We start from the raw sequence: 9,795 nt of genomic DNA, 5'->3' as shown, positions 1-9,795 counted from the left end.
AACACACTCTTCAATCTTTGCCTTCCAAGGCTAATTGTGCAAAAACTACGATGGGTTTCAGCGACCTGACTCGGACATCTTCATTTCTTGTAACATAATCAAGATTTGTAAACGGAATTCAACTCTTAGACATATGTACTTTTGCCATGTGCATCTAAAATTAATAGTCTTGTAGTGACACAAATATTCACTATGACACATATATTAATTTCTCAGTTTTTTATTCTATTTTTTTTTCTTTGCATATAACTCCTCATGTGTGACAATAATCGATAACAATAACAATAATCCATTTGTCATGTAATTTGTCGATTCAGCGCTATTTACAAAACGCAACTCTTGATTTTGATTAAGAAGGTCCGACTTTAGAGACCTCAGTGGTTGATGTACTGGTTGACTCCTCATCATCTCCTGTGCTCATCCCCAGCATCTGCTTTATACATGTGCGGAACTGAAAGAGAAAAACAACAGAAGAACATTTGTGTCTTTACATTATTGTGTGTATCTCTGCAGGACAATTCTCTTTGAGGATGTATACCGTAAGAGTACATCTGGTGACTTCTGCTGATATACAGTATTTGTCCATGTAATCCAAATCAATAAAGAATTGAGGTAATACTTCATAATAACCATCAGAGTTTGCTTATTCAGTGGCGCAGCTGGCAGCCTGGACTGGGAGGCTCGAGCACTGGAGGATTGTTGGTGTTGTTTACACTGTTAGCACAGCTTAGCACAGCCTCAAGGAGAATGTCCTCAGAGGCCCAGCAGAAAATGCTGGCGCAGATCAACAACATATCATGTCAAGACTGTTATTTACATTTCCATTAGGGGCATCTAGCAGAGGCTTTTGTCCAAAGCAACTTACAATAAGCACATTTTAACAAGAATGAAGCCATCATATCACTGTCGATAATATACATGTATCAATTATGGTTATAATGAAGTGTTACCAGGACTGAAAATCTGAAGCATTATTAATGGGCATGTTAGACGTTCCCTCTGAGGATGGAACAAGCTTTGTGTAGGTTTTTAAGCCACCATTAGAGGGCGCCACTGGCCAGTGATAAAATCCAAATAAAACAAGCTCTTTTCTCTTTTGTGGCTCTAATCTCAGTACAGCCTCAGTTCAGTTGAGTGGAGACGAAATTACCCTCCTCTCCACAAATAACTGTCAGATCAGAGTGAATGAAAGAACCTGTTTGTTGAGGAGGATGTAGATCATTGGGTTGTAGACCGTGGAGGCTTTAGACAGACAGGAAGGTATGGTGGCCAGTCTCAGGTCGAAGGGTTGCCCCCGATTGTTGATCATCCACAGAGCAAAGGAGGCGTAAGGCATCCAGCACACCAGGAAGCCCAGCACCATGACGACCACCATCCTGGTCACCTCCCGCTCTGCCTTCTGGGTGGAGGCAGACTCAGCTTGGGCCTTCGCTGCCTGTTGGAGGAGAGTTACAGACAAGTGGTTGGCCTCAGCTCTGTGAAATCAGGTGAGATATTATTCCTAACTGCGATCATAAAATCAGCCTCGGTGACCTGAGACCTACCGATTTCAGTATGAGGAGCAGCTGTGAGTAGCAGAAAACGATGGTGGAGAAGGGGACAGAGAAGCAGAAGCAGAAGAGGAACATCACGTAGGTCTCATTGTTAAACTTGTTGTCAGTTGTGTACCAGTCCGGCCCACAGGAGCACTGCATGCCCTCTGGGATATACCTGGAGAGACAGACACTGAATCAGTACTGTGGCCATATGTTATGTATGTGCTGGTGTGGTTTGGAATAAGGAGCAGGGGATAAATGTTACTCATTATCCTTATACAAGCTCTTATACAAGTGAGAAAGATTAGTTCTTTAAGATTATGGAATTAAAAAAGTCAGATGCACCATTTGCACATTTTCTCAAAAATAACTGGATTACTATACCAACTATTAAAACCAAATAAACACTGTTGTGTGTTTGGTCTTTGTACACTGACCTACTCCATCCAACCAGAGGGGGAACGGCAGCACACAAAGCAAAGACCCAAGTCATTGCACAGCAAGCGATAGCATGGATCGGCTTGAAGACAAAGTTCCCGAGTGGCTTGCAGACCACGAGCCACCTCTCAAATGCTACCACAGCAAGAGACCACAGGCTGACCATACCTGCAACAAGACAGAGGAGATATGAAAGGCTTACACAACAGCTGACAATCAGTGAGGGAACTGTCACAGCATAGTTGAGGCTAAAATGTTAGAAAGCGGAGATTGCAATAGGTTTTTTTTTTTTTTTTTTTTACAGCCGTGTTTGCTAAAAGCTTATCCTTTAAAAATGGGACTATTTGAACACTGGATGTATGTCCTGTTACTGCGCACTGGTAAAGCAATTGTCTTGATGTAATTTGTTGTCTTGTTTTATGTCTGTTGTTTGTTTCTTTTGTGTAAAAAATGATTATGTGAAATGTGTTATGCTGCTGCCATGACCAGGACTCCTTTGTAGAACTCAGCGTTATAAGTGTGAAAGGGAAAGTTCGACAGTTCAGCAGGATCAGCATTGCTTTGAGGTTGATACAAAATGAACACCCCACTACTTAAATCTACAGGAAACTAATAGTGAAGGAACTGTGCAGGATGGGAAAACGAAGTTCAAAGTCTTGTTCCTGGAACAAAAAATGCTCCAGTTGCTGTTGCCGTTTTCTCATAAACATATATTGATATATGTTGACATGAAAGACCTTTATGCTGATGGTTTTACCACACAATTTTACATAATAGCTTATTTTATTCTGGGATGAAGTGACCTCATGCTATTTGAAGCTGTTTTGCCTGACATATAAAACAGTACAAAAGATCCCAGTTCCAAAAGTGGATGAAGTTTTAACACAAAAGTACTTTATGAACAATAAACAATCAAAATCACAAACAAGCAGCAATATTGTACATTTGATTAAAGTCCTTACCACCAATAGTTGCTGTAAATCCCTCAATCTTGCACCCAAGTGGACCGAGAATCATGTATCTGAAGGCAAAGCAGTAGAAGCAGGTGAAGGAGCCCACAGTGGAGACGAGGAGGTTCGCTATGGCCAAGTTCACCAGGATGTAGTTCAGGTGAGAGCGGAGCTTCTTGTATTGAACAGTGCATGCGATAGTGATGGTGTTGATGCCTGTACCAGCCACAAAGAGGAAGAACATGAATGCTGACATGGAATAAAAGATGCCAGGGCTCCCTAAGTGATCCTGGGGAACCAGGTACGGGCTGAGGGATGTGATGTTGTCGGTGTCCAGGGGGATGGGTATCCAGAAGTCTTCTGGGAGCTCTACCGGACGCTTCCAGCTCATTTTTGTCAAATAAAGAAGGACTTCTCAAAAAGCTGTTAAAACAATGTTACTGTGTGTAAAACTACAAAAAAAACCCCCTGACTTCTAATTTCAAGTAACACAGATGTCCTGAGTGTCTTCTAACAGAGGCGCGTCTCTCTGATGGAGGGGTTAGCGCCGCATTTATAGGAACGTTGAATATTACTCAGGCTAAACTTAATTGGCTCAAGGGGGGATTAACAACAAAGCTTTGTTTCACAGACAGCCCACACAAACCATGCACACCTGCACTTGCGTACCTGTACACACATCATGCACCACTATAACAGCATGGGCCACATTAGAGCTAATAAAGAGATAAGTCTCTCAGTACACGAACGTACACGGTTCATCTCATTACATCCTACCGCAGAGTCTTTTGTTTGTCTATCACATAATCTGATCATCAGTGATGTTCAACAGGTCAGTCTGCTATCCAGGTTGGGAGTCCAGTGGGAGTAACATGACAGAATGAGGAAATGATTGGCAGTAAGCCAGAAAACAAATAATGTGAGGAAGGAGCATAAAAGCACATCAGTACCACATTAGGAAATACATGGTTTTCACTGGAAAGTAACTAGTAACTAAAGTTGTCAGGCTATGTTGTTGATTAAAGTACAAGTACCTCAAATCTGTACTCTTTGTAAAATTAAAAGTTTTGATGCTAATGCAACATGAGCGCTGTGATGTTTCAACTAATATGAATACTTCAAAAAATCTATTTCCAGAATTTGTGAGATATATTTTGTTTTTTATTTGTTTTTTTTGCAAATGCCCACAAAACTAGGTTTGGTAAAATATATGTTACAATCAGTGGACCACTTTTACTATAGACATCTTTATGTGGGAGCATAACATCATTAAAGGATTTTAGCTTCATGGCCATAGTGATGGTTTCATCTTAGAAATTGTATTAATAAAGTCTGTTCAAATCAATGCAAGACCTCTGGGCTTGTGGAGACTTTGATTGCAACAGATTAGTGAAACTTTTTGTCACTACATAGCTTTCTCTTCTCTGCAAATAATGACGCACTTTCACCACGGGGTGTGTAAGAGCCTTTTACACAATCACCTTCACGAGGGAACTGTTAGTTACAGTTTGTTGAAGTCAATTACATTGATGCTGTAGAGACAACAAGACAAGACAACAACAAGTCTCTGCAGGACAGGGCTGCAACTAACAATTACTTTAGTTATCACTGTATATGATTATTAAATTAGTTATTATTAGTCAATAAAATTGCTAAAAATGCTCATTACAACCTGCCAGAGCCCAAAGTGCTACTTCAAATTGTTCTTTTGTCCAACCAACAGACCAAAACCCAATGATGCCTCATTTACTGGAAAAGCAGCAAACCATATGTTAAATAAAAATTAAACCAGGAAATGTTTGACATTTTTTGCTTAGAACTGGATGAAATGAATTATTGATCATTGTAGCCAGTGAATAATTTTCTACTAATCATCAAGTCTAGTGCAAAATCTGGCATCTTGCTTCTTCTTCCTCTCCTCTATCTTGTTAACCATCCATCTAGAGAACTGACGGATAAAAGCTAAATGTTCCATCCAAGCCAATGGGTGTAGAACTAAATGTACTCTGACACACTCCAATGGCTGCATCATTAAAGGCCCCGTGGAGGATACTGTAAACTGCCCACGGTTTTCAGTGGGATCATTTTCTACAAACAGAAACTTATCTAAATTATCTTAAAACTATCTAAATATGTATACAATATAGCGGTGCTAGTGGATGAATTCATAATGTAGCATTGGCATTTTTAATGTGATATAAAAATGCCACAGGTATACCCAAATCAAGATAATACAGTATTGACTTAAAGCGTCTGCACATCAAGTCACTGAGATATCAACAAGTAGAAGTCCTGCATTCAAAACATTACTCAAGTAAAAGTATTTACGAATAATCAGCAAAATGTAAATAACATATCAAAATATGGCATGTGATGTTTTGGATTAATGTTAATGCTATATGAATGTGTATTTACATCTTACTGATGTAGATGAAGGTTGATTTTATTTAAACCACTAAATGTTACTGTACTGATGGGTTGTTTAATCTGCAGCGCTGTTGATTCAACAGCCCACGGTCAACTTTACATGAACTCTGAAAGCCAACCCTATTTTAAGCTTTGTGACAATACAAGTGTCCGCTAATACAAGAGAGGGTTTTTTTCTGTCCGTTCACATTCAAAATCACATCAGTACCACAGTACTAATACATGGTTTTCACTGGAAGGTGACTAGTAACTAAAGTAGTCAGGCTATGTAGTTGATTAAAAAGTATAATCAGTGCAATCTGAGATGTGGTGGTGTAAAAGTATAAAACTGTACAAAATGGTATGTAAGATATAAAGTACAAGTACCTCAAATCTGTACTCTTTGTAAAATTAAAAGTGTTGAGTTGTTGATTAAAATAAGAAAAAAAATGCTCATGCAACATGAGAGCTGTCATGTTTCAACTAAACAAATACTTTAAAAAATCTGTTTCCAAAATATGTGAATTATATTTTGTTAGTTTTTGAAAATGCCTTCAAAACTAGGTTTGGTAAAATGTATGTTACAATCAGTGGACCGCTGTTACTATAGACATCTTTATGTGAGAGCATAACATCATTAACGGATTTCATCTTAACGGCTTAAGTGATGATTTCAACTTGAAAATTGCATTAAAAAGTCTGTTCAAATCAATGCAAGACCTCTGGGCTACTGACGCACTTTCACCACGGGGTGTGTAAGAGCCTTTTACACAATCACCTTCATGAGGGAACTGTTAGTTTCCAAACCAGTGAATTTGATGTTTTTTAAAATCAACACACAAACACACAATATACTTGTTTGTAATTTTTATTTTATTTTTCACTTTGCAGATAGTATGATTTCTCACTTGAGTTGCAACATTGCATATACAGAATACATCTTTTCATGTGGCAAAATACTCATCCATTTATTCTTATTTACAACACACGATCATCAGTGGCAGAGAGGACAACAGTCACAGTGTTGGGTCTAAGCAGGTCCAACTTTGGAGACTTCAGTCACTGACTGTGATGTTGAGGACTCCTCCTCAGCTGAACCCATCCCGAGCATCATCAACATGCATGAACGGAACTGAAAGGGAAAAGACAGTTTGTTGAAGTCAATTACATTGATGCTGTAGAGACAACAAGACAAGACAACAACAAATCTCTGCAGGAAAGGACTGCAACCAACAATTACTTTAATTATCAGTGTATATGATTATTATATTAGTCAATAAAATGGCTAAAAATGCTCATCACAACCTGCCAGAGCCCAAAGTGCTGCTTCAAATCATTCTTTTGTCCAACCAACAGACCAAAACCCAAAGACGCCTCATTTACTGGAAAAGCAGCAAACCATATGTTAAATAAAAACTGAACAAGGAAAAGTTTGTCATTTTTTGCTTAGAACTGAATGATACGAATTATTGATCATAGAAGTCAGTGAATAACTTTCTACTAATCATCTAGTCTAGTGCAAAATCTGGCATTTTGCTTCTTCTTCCTCTCCATTTATCTTGATCACCACCTATCGAGAGAACTGGCGAATAAAAGCTAAATATTCCATCCAAGCCAACATTTAGAACTTTAAAATGTACTCTGACACACTCCAATGGTTGTATCAATAAAGGCCCCGTGGAGGATACTGTAAACTGCCCCCGGTTTTCAGTGGGATCATTTTCTACATACAGAAAACAGTTCTGTTGATTCAACAACCCACAGTCAACTTTACATGAACTCTGAAAGCCAGCCCTAATTTAAGCTTTGTGACAATACACGTGTCCACTTATACAAGAGAGGTTTTTTTTTTAGCTTAATAAGTAGGAGTGTTTTTCTCAGTCCATTCACATTCAAAATCACATCAGTACCACATTTGGAAATACATGGTTTTCACCGGAAAGTAACTAGTAACAAAAGTTGTCAGGCTATGTAGTTAAAAAGTACAATTACTGCAATCTGAGATGTGGTGGTGTAAAAGTATAAAACTGTACAAAATGCTATGTAATAGATAAAGTACAAGTACCTCAAATCTGTTCTCTTTGTAAAAGTGTTCAGTTGCTCATTACAACATTGAACCGACCTGTTTGTTTAAGACAACGTAGATAAGTGGGTTGTAGACTGCAGAGGCCTTCGAAAAGCAGGAAGGTATGGTCGCCAGCCTCAGGTCGAAGGATTGCCCTCGGTTATTCACAACCCACAGGGCAAAGGAGGCGTAAGGCATCCAGCACACCAGGAAGCCCAGCACCATGACGACCACCATCCTGGTCACCTCCCGCTCTGCCTTCTGGGTGGAGGCAGACTCAGCTTGGGCCTTCGCTGCCTGTTGAAGAAGAGAGGAGTTCTCACTACGTCAGCACTTATACCAGTAGCTGCACATTTACTAAGTGTTTTGGGACGATAGATTTTTATGATAAACTTCATTCTTGGTGAGACATAAGAAGACGTGCATTGAAATATATATACACACACAGACACACGATATTGTTCAATTTTGAGAAGACTTCTTCAGTGTCAAAAAAGTGTAAAATTGATGTCGTCTCAAAACAACATTTGAGCTCAATATCGTCACATTTTTTGCCTCACCATTTTCAGTGTGATGAGCAGCTGAGTGTAGCAGAAGATGATGGTGGCGAAGGGAACAGCGAAGCAGAAGCCGAACAGGAACATCACATAGGATTCATTGTTGTATTTGTTGTTTGTGGTGTACCAGTCGGGACCACAGGAGCACTGCAGGCCTTCAGGGATGTACCTAGAGAGATCGTCACAAAAGCATTGTGGGTGTAACCAGTTTCCCAGTATTGATGAGTTGCAGCAGGTAGGTTGGATTTCTGTTGCTTACCTGCTCCATCCGAACAATGGAGGAACTGAGGCAATCAGTGCAAAAACCCAGGTGAACACACAGCAAGCTATAGCGTGGTCGGGCTTGAACACAAAGTTACCGAGTGGCTTGCAGATGACCAACCATCTTTCAAAAGCTACCACAGCTAGAGACCACAGACTGACCATACCTGGGATGAGACAAAAAAAACATTCAAAGCATTATATTGGAGCTCAGATTGAATCAGCTGATTATTCCAAATCAGATACAAATCAATCTCACCGCCAAGTGTTGCCATGAAACCCTCAATCTTGCACATATGGGGTCCAAAGATGAAGTATCTGTTTGCGAAGGAGCAGCAGGCAGTGAAGGAGCCCACACAGGACACAAGAAGGTTCGCCACAGCCAAGTTCACCAGGATGTAGTTGAGGTGGGACCGCAGCTTCTTGTACTTGATGGTGCACGCGACTGTAAGCAGATTGATGGCAGTGCCGACCGTGAATACGAAGAACATGAATGCTGCCATTGCGTAGAAGGTGCCCGAGCCCCCTAAGTGGTCCTGAGGCACCAGGAAGGGACTGAGTGCCGTGATGTTATTGGTGTCCAGAGGGACGGGTATCCAGAAGTCTTCAGGGAGCTCCATGTCTCGATTGGCCTTCATTTTTATATGACTATTGATTTCAATCGTAACACTTCAAGAGCTCTCCTCGCTGATGTTTTCGCTCGACCCTATATCACTTATATCATATAATAAGAATAAGGAATAGAAGTTTAGCAGGCAAACGTGAAAGCTGTTAGGTCTGCATCCCTAACATCTCTGATAACAGCTTTTGTTGAGGACTGACTTTTATAAGGCCAGCCAGGTTACCACTCATCCCCATTTTAACCTTGATTAATTCCATAATTGAATGATTGACTAGAGTTGAATTAATTGACGTAAGTCATTTAGTAGATTCCTGCCTTGGCTGTTTTCCGATAGGTGGCAAACCAGTTTGGGAGAAGAGTTGAGGACAACCTCTGTGACGTGTTTTCATATCAAGTGTTATTGTCACTGGAAAATATATACACTTGCATGTTCTAATGGTTGGAGATCACGTGTGATACAGAGGAGTGAGGTACAGCAGGTCTTTGGAAGAGATTGTTGTTTCAGCGGATGATCTGAATTATGAATATGAAGACTGATTGTTACACACATCCTGTCTGTTAAGAACCTCAGCGTATAGGGCTCATAATAAGAGTCTCACGATTTTATCGTTTGTGAATACAGACAGGTAACACGCAAACAAACATGCACCCACACGAACAGCGCGCCGCATGATCGCTTGTTTTTAACATCAGAGCAGATTAATCCCTCTCTCTTAAGGAATAGCGCAGCAGGTCTTTTCTCGCTAATCTGGTTTCCAATTACAATTAATCTCTTAAACCCGGGCACTGAAGCCCTTTGTAATCCACCTCCCTGGTTTAACTCAAGATCTGTGTTACCTTTTTGGCATTTCACCTCCTTCGCTGAGATTAAGGGATGCAGCGTACATACAGAGCATGGTGCTATTGCACGAGGTGCTGTTTGCATTGAATTGCCTCATACATGCAATCATATGAAACAGGA

At 40.2% G+C, this 9,795-nt stretch overlaps 2 protein-coding genes across 2 annotated transcripts; both read right to left on the bottom strand.

The window, feature by feature from the left end:
- Positions 1–221: 221 nt before the first annotated feature.
- LOC119020511 (blue-sensitive opsin-like) lies at positions 222–3,546 on the bottom strand. The gene is made up of 5 exons (XM_037099862.1): positions 2,936–3,546; positions 1,973–2,141; positions 1,545–1,710; positions 1,196–1,435; positions 222–451 (listed from the first exon to the last, which is right to left on the bottom strand). Exons 1-5 carry the CDS (start codon positions 3,312–3,314, stop codon positions 350–352), a joined length of 1,056 nt encoding a protein of 351 aa, XP_036955757.1. The 5' UTR covers positions 3,315–3,546; the 3' UTR covers positions 222–349.
- Positions 3,547–6,183: 2,637 nt separating this feature from the next.
- LOC119020512 (blue-sensitive opsin-like) lies at positions 6,184–9,055 on the bottom strand. Its single transcript, XM_037099863.1, has 5 exons — positions 8,472–9,055; positions 8,211–8,379; positions 7,955–8,120; positions 7,452–7,691; positions 6,184–6,461 (listed from the first exon to the last, which is right to left on the bottom strand). The coding sequence occupies exons 1-5, from the start codon at positions 8,848–8,850 to the stop codon at positions 6,360–6,362; spliced, it is 1,056 nt and encodes a 351-aa protein (XP_036955758.1). The 5' UTR covers positions 8,851–9,055; the 3' UTR covers positions 6,184–6,359.
- Between the last annotated feature and the right edge of the window lie 740 nt (positions 9,056–9,795).

The sequence above is a fragment of the Acanthopagrus latus genome, chromosome 6, assembly GCF_904848185.1.
Source record: "Acanthopagrus latus isolate v.2019 chromosome 6, fAcaLat1.1, whole genome shotgun sequence".
Taxonomy (NCBI): Eukaryota; Metazoa; Chordata; class Actinopteri; order Spariformes; family Sparidae; genus Acanthopagrus; species Acanthopagrus latus.
This window is presented reverse-complemented; position numbering and strand designations above follow the sequence as displayed.

Coding starts and splice junctions, on each gene's coding strand:
- LOC119020511 (XM_037099862.1), bottom strand. CDS start 3,314: ATGAGCTGGAAGCGTCCGGTAGAGCTCCCAGAAGACTTCTGGATACCC. Junction 2,142..2,935: donor ATTTACAGCAACTATTGGTG/GTAAGGACTTTA, acceptor GTCTTGTTGCAG/GTATGGTCAGCCTGTGGTCT. Junction 1,711..1,972: donor CCTCTGGTTGGATGGAGTAG/GTCAGTGTACAA, acceptor CTGTCTCTCCAG/GTATATCCCAGAGGGCATGC.
- LOC119020512 (XM_037099863.1), bottom strand. CDS start 8,850: ATGAAGGCCAATCGAGACATGGAGCTCCCTGAAGACTTCTGGATACCC. Junction 8,380..8,471: donor TTTCATGGCAACACTTGGCG/GTGAGATTGATT, acceptor GTCTCATCCCAG/GTATGGTCAGTCTGTGGTCT. Junction 6,462..7,451: donor ACGTTGTCTTAAACAAACAG/GTCGGTTCAATG, acceptor TTTCCCTTTCAG/TTCCGTTCATGCATGTTGAT.